The sequence below is a fragment of the Ursus maritimus genome, unplaced genomic scaffold (assembly GCF_017311325.1).
Source record: "Ursus maritimus isolate PB19 unplaced genomic scaffold, ASM1731132v1 scaffold_9, whole genome shotgun sequence".
Lineage (NCBI taxonomy): Eukaryota > Metazoa > Chordata > Mammalia > Carnivora > Ursidae > Ursus > Ursus maritimus.
Window position 1 is genome coordinate 6,770,552 of NW_024427107.1, and position 15,529 is coordinate 6,786,080.

Consider the following 15,529-nt stretch of genomic DNA (forward strand, 5'->3'; position numbering starts at 1 on the left):
GGGTTAAACTTATATTTGCCCATAGAGATAGAGGAGTTCCAGTCAAAGGAAATCCTATTCTAAAAGATGATTTAACATGAAACACTAATTGCCCCTAGTGAACATTAGGCTACCAGCCTACCTTCAGTTGGGTGAGGACTTTGAGAAATTTTTGCAGCTCACTGAATAAACTGTTAGTTTAATGGAATAATGGTTTTTCCATTGTCTTTCATACAATAGGCATTTGTAGGAAGCTGACCTTCTTTGGCCTAACAGTAACTCAGAGTATTGACACCATGACACCTTTACAAAGTCCTCTAACTATCCTAACAGCCTCTGTGTTGGTATTACCAAAGCAGATCTAATATCAATCACACAGGATTTCACTTACTTGCAATACCGGTGCCCTAAATTCTTACGGCAACCAAGCTTCAGGATTTTCCACGTAGGTCAGTTTTATTATACTGCTCTATTGGCCCCATAATGACAATCTCCCACAATTGGAAAATTTAAAAATATGGTCACTGCGGTAGCAGCTTCTAAAGTGGCTCAAGTAATCCCACCTCCCAGTTATTCCTGCCCTTCTGTGATCCTCTCTCCCGAGCATGGGCTTGACATACTGACCTTCTTCTAAGACACAGCATACAGCAAAGGAAAGGGGATGTCACTTCTGACGTCAGGTTACAAGAGACTGTGACTTCCATCTTGCTTGCATTTGTTGCGTTGTTCTCACTTATTCGCACTGGTGAAGCAAGCTGCCAGGTGGTAAACTGCCCCTCGCACAGCCTGATGTGGCAGAAGCTGAGGGTGGACTCCAGTCAGCGACCAGCAAGGAATTGGTGCCCTTAGTTCACTTGCGTTCAAGGAACTAAGTTTTGGCAACAGCCGTGTGAGTGAGCCTCAAAGTGGAGCCTTCCTCAGTGAAGCCTTGAGATGACTACAGCTCCAGCTGACACCTTGACTCAGCAGAGACCTTGAGCCAAAGGATCAGCAAAACTGCAGTCAGCTCCTATTACTGTCAGACAATAAATGTTATCTTAAACCGCTAAGTTGTGGAACACTTGTCATGCAACAATAAATAACTAATACAGTCACAGCAGCCAAAATAATAATAATAGCTAGCATGTAGCAAGAGTTTATTCTGTGTTGAGCACTCCAATAAGCCTTTCATCAATCCTGCAGGTGAAAGGAAACAGATCAAGCTAACTTAAACAAATAGTAATAATATCCTCAAAATAAAATTTTTTTATTTGGAAGTTATTGGATCATGTAAATGAAGAGTCTAGGATTAGATCTTCAGGTACAGTGAATTGCTCAAATGATGTCAGGAATGTCTTTCTTTCTGCCTGCCTCTCTATTCTGGTTCTCAGTGAGCTGATTTCATTCTTAAGGAGGCTCTGTGCAAGTATTGGCAAAGATAGACACCAGTGGCAGCAGGTTTATATTCTACTGGTTAGTAACCCTAGTGGGAAAAAAGCAGTACTGCTTTTCTGATAGCTTTAGCAAAATTCCTAGGGTTGACCCTAATTGAACAAGTCACACACTTGACCTGGAGCAGTTACTGTGTGTGGGCAGTAGGATGGAATTCACTAACTTGCCAAGTTGTTCACAGACCTGGAGCTGGATGCAGAGTGAGCCCTAAGCAAATCACAAGGGTTGAGGATGGGATAGATGTATTTTCCTGAAGAAAACTGGAGTTTTGTTATTAGAAATAAGGACAAAAATGGTGGACAAGAAAAAAAAAGTCCACTCCATGCCACCTCTTGTGAGCTCAGTGTACACACACACACACACACACAAGCACAATTCCCTTTTTCCATATATACACTTGCAAAAACATTCCCACTGAACATATTCTAAATGACATTTAAAATGTATTCACTCAGGGCGCCTGGGTGGTTCAGTCGGTTAAGTATCTGCCTTCGGCTCAGGTCATGATCCCAGGGTCCTGGGATAGAGCCCCACATCGCATTACATCGGACTCCCTGCTCAGCAGGGAGACTGCTTCTCCCTCTGCTTGATGCTTTCCCTGCTTGTGCTTCCTTTCTCTCTCTCTCTCTCTCAAATAAAATAAAATCGTTTAGAAAATGTTTTCACTCATTCTAAAGGAAGACAACCCAGAATCTTTTCTAGTCACTGCATCTAGCTGAAAGTCAAGGGTCATTTGGTGATTTGCACTCCTTGCAGTCTGGTTCGTGCATGGGTCCTCAAAGCTATCAATCCATGGTTAAGTGGTGCTTTTACCACAAACACTTCCAACACACAGTGATGAAGGAAAAACAGTTTGGATCCATGACATACAGCAAAGACTGCCTATCCTACCAGTAGAACAAATGCAGTGATCCACAATGTGAGCTATGACCAGGTGAGCAGTCTTGGACAGCTCCTTTATCTTACTCTTCCATGACTGTCCAAGATGGGCCCCTGTAAGAATTTCCCTCCCTGGACCTGCATACCCTCAGCCTCATTTGCACGAGGGAAGAGTGTTGGCTGGGCTCCTCCAGGCTTAGGGATTTTCTGTTCATCCTCATTAACACTTACTCAATCGGCTGTCAATCCACCAGCTTTCTGCCATTCTCAGGAGTAGAAACCAAGTCAGGGTCGTATAGATTAATAGTCCACTAACCTCCCTTCTCCCACCACACTCTGATCTGATTATGCTTCCTAGACACAAGTCCTTCAGTTCTGCCTGTTATACTCACCCTTTAGGAGATGTTCTTACTTGAGATAATGCAAAATAAATACATATTTGCCAATAAGTACTTAACTCAACTTTGACAGATCATAAAATTTTTTTTTCATGCAGATTCCCCTTACTGTAATCTCCAGGAAACTTGGTTTACCCAGAATATCAGGGAAGGCCAATCAATGCTACTATGTCACTATACACACACACACACACACACACACACACGCACCTCAAATATGAAAAAATAATTTCTGCTAGGATCCCTCAGGAACTAAGTGTGCAGTGTTTTATTAGCAGATCTAGATAAAATTATCAACATATTAAATTTAAGAAGATGAAAGAATTTTTATAGAAATGGTTGTTAACTAGAAAGAAGTTTCCAAACATGAGAATTTTTGCAAGCATGGGGACAGTGCTAGGGAGAACTTAACAAACATTTGAATGAAACGTTTCCTCCAAGGTTTGGCACAAAAATAGAGGGTGCAAAAATGAAAACCGGAGCAAGAGAAAAAGGTTGGTGGACCTAAATGACATCATTAAAGAAAAAGAGAAACAAGAATGATTTGGTTTGCAGAGTGGCTCAGAACACTGTGCTCTGGCCCTAGGATATGAAGACACGGAGGCTGGTCCCAACCGTACTACTGTATATATAGCCCCACATCTCCTAATATCTCATGCAAGCTTCCCCATTCACAAAATGCACAGAGACAAAATGGGCAGGAGGACAAAATAATCTCCTGGCTCTAAAGATTGCACAGGTCAATTTGAGAATACCAATACCACCTATTCCGTTTTCATTCAGAGTCTAGAACCAGGTCCTGGGACCCCTAGACCAATGATAGTTCAACCATATCTTCACAACCATATCTTAACTGTCAAGAGATTTATTTATGGCCCCTCTCCAAAACATTTGGTTACTTGAAGAAGTTGCCTCTCTTTTTTATAGAAAGTTTAACAGCACTATTGAGATATAATTCACATACCATACAATTCACCCACTAACATACACAACTAAATGGTTTTTAGTATATTCACCAGGTTCTGAAACCATCACTGAAATCAGTTTTATAATTTTTGTCACCCCAAAAAGAAACATTTTATTCATTGGTAGTCACTCCCCATCTCTTCCCAAACCCTCCTGCCCTAGGCAACCGCTAATCTACTTTCTGTATCTCAACATTTGCCTATTCTGGGCATTTTCTTACAAATAGAATCATACACTGTGTGGTCTTTTGTGACTGGCTTCTCTCAGCATGTTTTTAAGGTTATTCATGTTGTTGCATGTATCAGCACTTCATTCCTTTTTATTGCTGAATAATATTCCATTGTACAGATACCCTTCACTTTGTCTGTTCACCAGTTGTTGGGCATGTGGGTTGGTTCCAGTTACTGGACATTTGTGTGCAAGCCTTTAGATGTGAACACATGTTTCACTTCTCTTGCTTCAGTAGACATCTAGGAGGAAATTGCTGGATCTTACGGCAACTATGTTGAACATTTTGAGGAACTGCCAAACTGTTTTCCAAAGTGGTTGCAACATTTTACATTTCCACCGGCAATGTATGAGAGTCCCAGTTTCTCCACATACTCACTAACATTTGTCTTTGTCTGTCTTTTTAATTGAAGCCAACTTATTGAATGTAAAATCATTGTGATTTTGACTTGCTTTCCCCTAATGGCTGATGATGCTGAGCATATTTTCATGGGCTTATTGGCCATTAGTATATCTTCTTTGGAGAAATGTCTATTTAGACACATAACCTATTTTCAGTTAAATTTTGTTTTGTTTTGTTAGTTGTAAGAACTCTTTACATATTCTGGATATCATTCTCTTACCATGTATATATGATTTGCAATATTTTCTCTTGTTTTGTGGGTTATCTTTTCACTTTCTTGATGAGGTTTTTCGAAAATCAGAATTTTTCATTTTGCTGAAGTCCAGTTTACCTGTTTTTTCTTTTGTCCCTTGTGCTTTTGGTATTGTATGTAAGAAGGCTTTGTCTAATCCAAGATCACAAAGATTTACCCCTACATTTTCTTCTAACAGTTTTATAGTTTCAGCTCTTACATATAAGTCTACAATTCATTTTGAGTTAATTTTTTATGTGGTGTGAGGTAGAAGTTCACTTAATTTTTCTGCCTGTAGTTATCCAGTTGTTTCAGCACCATTTATTTGTTGAAAAGACAATTCTTTCCTCTGTTGAATTATTTTGGCACCTTGCCAAAAATCAACTGACCATAAATGTATGGATTTATTTATGGACTTTCAATTCTATTCTGTTGATCTATATGTCTATCTTTATGCCAGTACCACAATATTAATTATTGTGGTTTTATAATAAGCTTTAAAATTGAGAAATGTGAATCTTCCAACTTTGTTCTTCTTTTTATGAGATTGTTTTGGATATTTTGGGTCCCTTACAATCTCATATGAATTTTAGAATCAACCTATCAATTTCTGCAAAAAAGAAAAAAAAAAGAAAGCTGAAAGAAAAGAAAAAAGGAAGCTGAGATGTTGATAGGGATTGTGTCTGTTTTGTATACCAATTCTGGAGGCCTGGGGTCATTTTACAAAAGGAAACTTCTCCAGTTCATAATCCCTAGTAATACACACCTGACATCTTTACCTCTGTGCACCCCCAGACCCAGCAAGGGCTACTTAAGCATTAGGTATCCCTTGAGAGAAAGGTATTATGTCCTACTTTTTTCCACTCTGTTTAATCATCTTTGTTTCTAAGGCACTTCACAAATGTGAAGTACGATGTTAGAAGCCAACTCTTGGCTGAATCATTACATGACTAGTTACTTCATAAGAAAAATCACTTTAATTCTACATGATATTAATTAAGTTGTAATAATCCTTGGGCTTAAGTTTGGGTATGAGTTTAGCACACATTTCTAGCCACAAAGCTGACTGCTGCTAAAATGACCTTTTAAGAAACCTACATAGATTAAGCAGACCACCTGCCTCTTGTTTGCATAGCCCAAGATTACCAAGTACTAGTCCCTGTCGTGCACAACTAATGCAGAATTTTGCAGAACAATCTATTCCCTTTATCATTATATCCTAAGTAATATATCACTTAATATCATTTCTTTCAATTTTGTTTTAGGATTAAATTGGAATTAGGAGTTCATTGCTGCCTGTAGGGGGCAGTCGTAACATACCTAGACATTCAAAATAGGAGGCTCAACCTGGAATAGAACACTAGTGGATAAGCCGCTGATCCACAAAACAGATAATCCTTTTGCTTCAGATAGTGTAACTTTCTAGGGAGGTCCCCAGCTGACTGACAGATGGCCCAACATCAGCCAAACAAAGAGAAATAGAGTGGACCCTGGGCTAGTGTTGTTAAAATCAAGCTGCAGGACTCATTTGGAACTTTATTGTAAAAACATGCCCACTCCTTCCCAAGACAACCAAAAGTGCCTCCAGAAACATTTCTCCAGGCCATCTATGTGGAAGCAGTTTCTGCCCCCGCCTAGGGCTGAGGGATATAAAGCAAACATTCACCAAACCATGGAAAATGAAGGCAGCACCAAGGCTGTGCGTGATGTCAAGGTAAGACAATCTTCACGATCCACGATCCTTTCTTGACAAGGAAAAGGTTTATCCGGAAAGAATATAAAACCATAAGCAAGCTTTCATACTGTTTCTCACTTTATCTTACCGAGGATTTATCAAAATGTTTTCAAGCTGACCCTAAGAGAAAAACCAGAACCTTGATAATAATTACTAGATCTGTCCAGTTTTCTCCAACCTAAACAGCTTCCCCTTCCTAAGACAAATGCTTATTTATTTATTGTTTATTTGTTTGTTTCAGGAGGTAATGTTTTAAAAAGCAGGAAACACATCCATAGATTTTTCCGACTATTGATGTTTTGTAGTTATCGTGGCTTGGATGTTTTCCTCTGAAATAAAAATTATATCCCATATAGTAATGAAAGAAAAATTGTAGACTGCTTTCTACAAAAATTGCCCAAGAAAAAAACTGACAAAATAATACAGGAACATAAGAACATTAAGAAGCTAAGGGGTGTTTTTCCTAAATTCATAGTTTCCTACAGTGAATTTTCTAAGCATGAATTTCTACCCATAGATAACACTATTTCCCTGAAGAGTGACAATGTCCCCGCTCAGTGTTGTTTCTTTGCAGTTTAAGTCTGTAAATCCTCTTAACTATGAATAGAATCATCTCTTAAAAGGTTATTCAGAGTGGAGGGGGATGGGCATGTGTTAATGCCGACCAATAACCAGAGCTCAGAAATAAACACTGCAATCATACTGCAGCAAACCTGTCCAAATACTTTATCCAAATACTTTAACACCAAAAAATTGATCTGTCCTTGTGCCATGGCTCATATCCTGATAATTATCATGTTTTATTGTCAGACATCTCATTTTAACTAATTGGCACAGGAAGAAGAAAAATGTAGAAATGTACTGACCTTCACTTTTGAGCTTTCAGACAGATGTGAACAAATAAAATGCGATATCCCACAGCTCCTATTATTACCTGAGCACTAGGTCTTTAGGAAACTAAAATGAAATGGATATACTGGCTGGAAGTCCTTAATTAGCGGTCATCTAAACCTAAGTGTAGGGAACCCATGCAAAAGAGGTTTCTGAAAGGTAGAATTTGGAGGCTACTCTGAGGAAACAGACAGCAACAACAACATAGGTATGTTTTATGTGTGCATATAGATATTATGTGCACACACATATAATTTCAAAGTTCTAACTGTATTGAGGGGTATGCTTTAAGCAGGCAAATGCATCAGAAAAGTTTTTATGAATCAGCAGTACATCCTTCCACAGCATCCTGGAATGAAATGCACTGCCAACACTGGGCAGTCCTACCTACGAGCCTGACCTCAGTCGCCCAGCTAAACAGGTTCCAGCCTGTATAGCAGCAAGTGTGAGCAGTCAGGAGTGATCCAGCTGGGTTGCTACTAGCCTCTCCGCTCAGTTTTGCCGTCTCAAAAAATCTTTTTATGTTGCATCTGAATATAGATACACATATAGGTGAACATGTCCCTCTTCTAACACATATAACTCAATTCATTTTAATTCTACAAGTAGCACAGCCTCCTTACTATCTGCAAAACCTGGGCTATGTTTTGAGAAGGAAAAAGATATGCTCCTTCCTCTTTGCAGACTTACAACATATTGGGAAAGACAAACATATGAACATATTATCAAATTATCATATTATCAGCATGACTCGTGTCAATAGTAGAGGATATCTGTGTAATTACATTCTTTTGATCAGGAGCGCAGTAAGAAGTTAGGGATGGTGTATGACCGGTAGGAGTAAAACAACTGAAAGGGCCTAATGAAAGAGTGAAAGAGATGAAATTTAAGGTAGACGTGAAATAACGTCTAGAAATATAGAAAAGTAGACAGGGAGAGCATGGGCTAGAACGTGTCTAGATGTCCAGAGGCCAGTGATAAAAACCTTCAAAAATCCTCAACCTCAGCCTCATACATTATACAGAAATTAACTCAAAATGCATCAGGGGCTTATAAAATGTACAACTGTAAAAAAAAAAAAACTATAAAACTTTCAGGAAAAAAATTTTAAATCTTTGTGACCTAAGGCTAAGCAGAGCTCTTAGACACCAAAAGTATAGTCCACAAAGGAAAAATTAAGTTGAACCTCAAAATATCAAAAAAAAAAATATTTGCTTTGCCAAAAACCCTTCTAAGAGGATAAAAAGACAACTACTGACTTTGAGAAAATATTTGCAAACTCCATGTCTGACAAAGGCCTTGCATTTAGAATAACATCAAGAAGTCACAAAACTCAAGAATAAATTAACAAACAATCCAACTAGAATACCAGGCAAAGAAAATGAACAAGAGTTCCATCAAAGAGCATATACAGATGGCAAATAAATACATGAAAAGATAATCAACATCAAAGCCATTAGGAAAACACAAACTAAAAACACAATAAAATATCACTACACACCTATCAGAATGGCTAAAATGAAAATCAGTGAGGGGTGCTTCGGTGGCTCAGTCAGTCAGATGTCCAACTCTTGATCCCAGCTCAGGTCTTGATTTCAGGGTCATGAGTTTGAACCCTGCATTGGACTCCACTTAAAAAAAAATTGACAAAAACCTAGTGCTGGTAAGGATATAGAGAAACTAGATCACCCATACATTCCTAGTAAGAATGCACAATGGTACAACCCATCAGGAAAACAATTTGGCAGTGTCTTACAAAACCAAACATGCAAGGATCCTGTGGCCCAGCTATTTCACTATTGGGCATTTATCCCAGAGAAACGAGAACCCACGTTCACACAAAATCTGTACGCCAACATTCACAGCAGCTTCATTCACAACAACCAAAAACAGAAACAACCCAAAAGCCCTTCAAGGGATGAGTGAAGAACTATGGTACATTCATACTGTGGAATACTATGAAATAACAAAAAAGAATCAACTGTTGATATACAAAAGGAATGAGCTATTGATACATGGCCCTTGGATAAATCTCAAGGGAATTATGCAGAGTGAAAAAATAATAATCTCAGAAAACCAAATACTGTGTGGTTCCATTTATGTAACATTCTTGAGATAAAATTATAGAGATAGAGAACAGCTTCGTAGTTGCCAAAGATTAGGATGCAGAGAGGGTGGTGGGTGTAACTACAAAGGGGTGGAATGGTGGGACAGTTCTTTATCTTGATTTCAGTGGTGGCTACACAAACCTACAGATGTGAGAAAATTCCTTAGAACTATACACACACACACACACGAGTGCTTGTAAAACTCGGGGAATGTAAATCAGCTCTAGGAATCGTATCAATGTCAGTTTCCTGGCTCTGATACTGTACAAGAGTTATGCAGTTTCCATTAGGAAAACTGAGCCAAATGTACCTGGGACCACCTTGCACCTTCTCTTTTGGAACTTACGATGAATCTATAATTATCTCAAAATAAAAAGTTAAAAGAAAACAAAGGCAGTCAGACTGATGATACCAACACAGTGTTGCCTACATTTATTGTTGCAGTTCCTCCAGTTCTTTCATTTGGATCCTTCACCAGTTTTGCTGGGTCAGTAGCACTCGTGTCATGAGACCTGTGTTAGAGATGAGAAAACAACTTTGGAAATATTGTTGGTTACATGTGTGAAGTCATCTGAGTGGTGGTTTGAACCTAGGGGGTTTTTTTGGAACTGATTTTATTACTAATTCAATAGCTTCTGATAGTGATTTAGAAAGTAGGCTATAATTTCATAGGCTTGAAGCCAGACTTATAGTGTTTCCCCTGTGCATTCAGCCCAAAATACCCCAACATGGGCCACTAATTTATTACAAAATAAATTAATATCCCCGTCCACGTAATCACACACCCATCTCCAGCAGAATTTCTTTCTCCATCAGGATTTTTGCTTCCTTTCATTCAGGGCAAGGAGTGCAAGTGGGAGGCAGGGTATCCCCCGGGCCAATCACTCTTCCTAAGTGACAGACATGAGAAAAAGAGAAAGCATTCAAGCCACACTTACAAGAAGTAAAATCCATCTATCAATATAGATTTATATGTATATGTGTCAATGCATTCTTCTTCGGTAATAAACACGGTCAGAGCTTAGACAAGAAAGTTGTTTCCACAAAATCACTTTTTTTTTACCCGGAGATTGACTCTCATGCCCTATGGACTAAGCCAGCCAGGTGCCCCTCCACAGAATTATTTTTCGTATCATTCCAACATCAATGCGCCTCTAAGAGCACAGGCTTCTAAGTGCCCCCGTTCCAGACGTGTGATCCCTCAAGCAGCTGATCAAAGCACTTGTTTTGAGACGTTATGCACTAAGAGGAGAAAAATAAATGTCAAGGCCCAAAAAGGTAGCTACAAAGACAATGGAGTTTTGTGTGATGAAAAGGATACCGAAAAGAAGAAAAAAAAAATCTTAGTAAAAAGGAATTATGCTTCTGGTATCCAATACCTTAACATTAACATATTCGGAAGAGAAAATGATTTGTCTTGCCTCCATTTGTGAAAGTAAGTTCAATAAGAAGGATAAAATCGGTTCTTATTTTTTTGAAGTCCCTCTGAAGAGAATTCTGTAATAATTAGTTTAACACCTGAGATGTTCACAAACCTCTTCAGAAAAAGGTTCATTTGGAAGTTCGCTGTGATTATATCTTCCACAGTTAGCATGCAAATGTTAATTGGCAATCCTCTAGCACCTGCTCTAGGGTGCTCAGATGAGGCAAACGGAGTGTAGCTATCTTTTATTACTGTGTTGTTGTCCACTCTTTTTTTGTTTCTTAAGTTCCACCTATGAGTGAAATCACATGGTATCTGTCTTTCTCTGCCTGACTTATCTCGCTTAGCATGATACTTCTTAACTTCCAGGGTACTGTGGCGTGGCCACAGAGAGTCCTAATTATGCAAGGGCAGGACGCTACCACTTGAGTGGAAAACCCACATAGTGCTTCTTCTCTTACCTTATAATTTGCTGAAGCTCTAAATAACTGAAGACAATTGATTTATGGCAAGAGAGCTTTGAAGAAAAAAACATTATGTCCCAAGAATTATTCATAACCAAGTGTCACTGCAGCCCCATGTCTGTCTATATCACTGCTGGGAGATTCTCCCTCCTGAGCCAGAGTGTTTTCTGCTGCTACGGGTGGCTTTGGCTCTAGGTTGACTGTACTACCATGGCATACTCCTTAGAAAATAGAGGCAGTATTTTAATAATATATACCTGTGTTATATTCATTACAATATTCAAGCAGATGTCGCATTTCTGAAGTTACTGAGGTGTCACCAAAAAGAAAAGTAAGTTTTAATGGAGATAAGACATGCAGTCATTGATTTAAAAAGGGAGAGAGGGAGGGAGATTTAAGAGCCGACTAAGACCTTCAAAATAGAAAAGTATATTTAAGAAAGTCGGTCACAACACAGAGGAGAAAGATAAAGAAATTAAAATGATGAAAACATAATAGATAGGAAGGTCCTATCTTGGAAATTCACTTTCAGGACAGATAAAGGGAATAGATGTTAGTGGGATCTGAGTAGATGAAACAACAATCATCAAGTTTTCTTTAAACATAATTTTATATTTCCGATGTAATAAAGATTTCAGACAATACTCTAAGAAGACATATGTAGTACAAGCAAGTTTAATGAAAATAGAACTAACCCTAGAAATATCCTCATAGAATGTTCAAATGTTCGAATTTCAAAAATTAAGAGAGGAAAAAATAAGATTACCTATAAAGAAACAAGAAGGACCTTTACCTTACAATTCTCTGACTAAATAACTGAAGACAACTGAATTATAGTAAGAAAGCTTTGAAGAAAAAAACTTTATGTCCCAAGAATTATTCATAAGCAAGTGTCATTCATGCCCTAACTCAAGAGAAAGACATTGTAAGATATGCAAGTATACAGATTATGACACAGCCACACGTATAAGTCACATGAAAATATGTTTCAGAGCAATGAAAAATATGGAAGTCACAGTTGGCAAGGATTGACAGTAATTATTGAAACAGTCGCTCAGATGGAGCTATTAGACATAAAAAGAGACTGCAAAATGTGATTATTCGTTAAAAGTTTGGTTATATTATAAAAAGAAAGGAGATATGAATGAGGGAAGGGGCTAACAACTCCAAATTAAATTCACAGACACACAGAGAGGAAGGGAGAAGAGGAGAAACAACAGTCCTATTCCTCATGTCCGGTAAAAGGAAGTCAGAAGAAACTGTGGTTATGCTTTTTTTTTTTTTAAGTCCCAAAGAGGCAAGCGGAAATGCTTTCAGAAGAAATGACATATGACCTTCGACTTCCTTTAAAATAACAGGGGAAGTGGGGAGTAAGGAGGAGTAAGAGATGAAGCAGAATTGGCAATATGTTGATACTGAGTGATGGATATGAGAGTTCGTGAGTGTATTTGCTCTGGGTTTTTTTTTTATTTGAAAATTAACATAATAAAACTATTTTTTTAATCACAAAGACTGGAGCTTAGAATTTACCCTTTGAAATTAAACAACAAATAGACACATAAATACATAAATACAACTTCCCATATATCTATTTATACCACAGTGGGAGCTATTAGCACACACTTCACACATTCACTGGATAGCACAACTGACCTTGACCTTTCAGAAAAACCTTTAAAAATGGCAAAAGATACTAAATAATAATAATAATAATTAAGTAAAAATAAAAAATAAAAATGGCAAAAGATCCTGTCTGTAAGTATTAAAAACATACTGCAAAAGTCCTGGTTGGCCTCATTATATGGTTTCGGCTTTTTTTCATAAATCTTATAATGCTCAGATTTTAAATTATTGGTTAGGAAAAAATATATCTAAGTCTCATTTCCCCTATTCAAAAGATCTCACAAAGCCATGTTGTTGGCTTTCATGTCGAAATCAAGCCAGCCTTGGGGCACATGGCTGGCTCAGTCAAAAGAGCATGCAACTCTTGATCTCAGGGTTGTGAGTTTGAGCCCCACATTGGGTGTAGAGATTACTAAAAAAATAAATAAATAAACTTAAAAAAAATCAAGCCAGCCTTTACAAAATCATTAAAAAACTGCAAATATCTTAGGAAATTTACATTAAAGTTTTGCTTTCTTAGAAGGCAAAGATGTAGATGAACTTTACTGGGAGCATTTGATAGTAAACTTGTTGTTATAAGTTCTGTATGACCGATGTATTTCCATTCTGTGGGTAAAAGCAATTCAGATTAGGCTTGTGTCATGTGGGAGTTTATTTCAGAAATGTCCGTAGAATGGTTTCATAGTTACTGCATATAAAATGACTGAAAAAAGACATTTTAAAATGAAGCACATATGCTGACAGGTAATATTTAGTTTAAACCCTGCAGTGACTATTGGAATATATTTCAAATATTCAAGAATGAAACCCAAATTGCAAACTACATAAGTAATTTCATTTGACATCAATGATGTAACCAAATATGTTTTTCCATAAGAATATATTGTGCTTACATAATTTTGAATTCTCAGCACTAAAAATTCTAGGGATTCATTTTCAAGTGATAGAGCATTCCAAGGACTTTTATTTGAAATAAGACTAAAATATCATAAGCATAGTCTCAACACATTTTGGTAGCTGCCCATTCAAACGGTGTATGACCAGAAGATAAAAGGAAACAGTAGGGGGGCGCCTGGGTGGCACAGCGGTTAAGCTTCTGCCTTGGACTCAGGGCGTGATCCCGGCGTTGTGGGATCGAGCCCCACGTCGGGCTCCTCTGCTATGAGCCTGCTTCTTCCTCTCCCACTCCCCCTGCTTGTGTTCCCTCTCTCACTGGCTGTCTCTATCTCTGTCAAATAAATAAATAAATTCTTTAAAAAAAAAAAAAAAAGGAAACAGCAGGAAGGCAGGAGCCTGGCAGCTCGGAAACCTGAGCCTAGGAGTCTATGGAAGGTGCTAGAAAGCCAGCTCAGCATCAAAAAGCAGTCTCTCATCTTTGCATCTCCATGTCCTCATTTCCAACTCCCAAGAGATAGAATCTGGCCCAGTATGGGTCTGGTATCTACCCCTGGATCAATCTGTTCCGGTCCTTCTGTAGGCTGAGAGACAATCCTAGAGGAGTTGACCAGCACATTTTGAGTGACTGCAACTTTGAACCAGTGTATGGCCTCCCAAAGTAACCATGACGCTTGAAGAAGATGGTGCTAATTTGGATGTTTGAGATCTGGCATTTTTGTATCTATCACTTGCAAGCTTTATAATCACATTTCAGAGATAAATCCACACATCTCCTCCATTTATCCCCAATTTAGCAAAGATCTGTGGGTGGGCCCCACAGCAAATTAAGTCTGGAGTCACCAGACAAACCCCCTCCTCCACCAGACACGGGAGACCGTGAGGTTTTTGTGTGATCTGCTGTGCTTCCTTTAGTCAGTCCGGGTCATCCAGTAACCCAGACACACTGCTACATGAATATTTTTACCTATAAACTATCATTAAAAGTTGCCTGAGGTTGTGTAAGAATAGTTGAGCAGAAATGACCAAATGGAATGAATAAAACATTACTAGAAAGAAATGATCAAAGCATTTGATATTACCAATTTCACACATTTCTCCATTCTGTAATAAATCTGCTCTCTCTGCTTCTGCAAGTTAGAGTGAACCCCATTTATTTAAGACTTTCATCTGTGACCATTTGCCCAGAATGTCACATGTTCTGAAGGGTATATTTTTTGAAGTTTTCAGTTGAGGAGAGAGCTTTACCACCATGAGCATCACCCAAGGAGGACATGCACTTGATTATATAGATCTTCTGTTACAGAACAAGTTTGCTAGATTGAAAAATAAGCATATGATTAGCAAATAAGAGCCAGCTACTATTGCTTCCTTTTTCCCATGTTTGTCTTCTCTTTAAAAATAGCTACAAACTGACTATTTTTAACAACTTGCTGGTGTCATTAAGGTCAGTAAGCTTCCCCTTTCCCAGAATGGCAATTTTGGAAAAGAAAGACGGGCATCTTCCATCATTTGTTGGCCCCTAAGGGATCCCAGGCTTTGGGGGACCAATCATTGTCTTCTGTGCATTCTTCGCAACATTTGAAACAGGAAGGTGGAGATGTGGAGGGTATGAGGGACAGAAAGCAGAAGATCTCCCAGGCACCATGTCCATTAGCCTGGGCCACCCTGGGAGATTACAGAAGTTTGCCACCCTCGCTCTTTCCCCTACCCCTCACCTTAAACCTTTCCTCCACATTTCCAAGCATCCCCAAGGCACCCCATTTCTCATTCTGGCCTGGTCTCTCCCATTAGAAAAAAAATCAGGTTCAAATTCATTTGCACTTAGATGTAAACGAATTCATAGATTGTTCCTGCTCACGAAATCTACAAGGA

General features: G+C 38.5%; 1 protein-coding gene across 1 annotated transcript in view; it reads left to right on the forward strand.

Moving 5' to 3' along the window:
- Positions 1 to 6,065: 6,065 nt before the first annotated feature.
- Positions 6,066 to 15,529, forward strand: part of RGS20 (regulator of G protein signaling 20) — a 73,417-nt gene continuing 63,953 nt past the window's right edge. The window contains exon 1 of the mRNA XM_008706689.2: positions 6,066 to 6,230. Within this exon, the coding sequence (XP_008704911.2) occupies positions 6,066 to 6,230 (165 nt within the window). The remainder of the gene's footprint in view (positions 6,231 to 15,529) is intronic.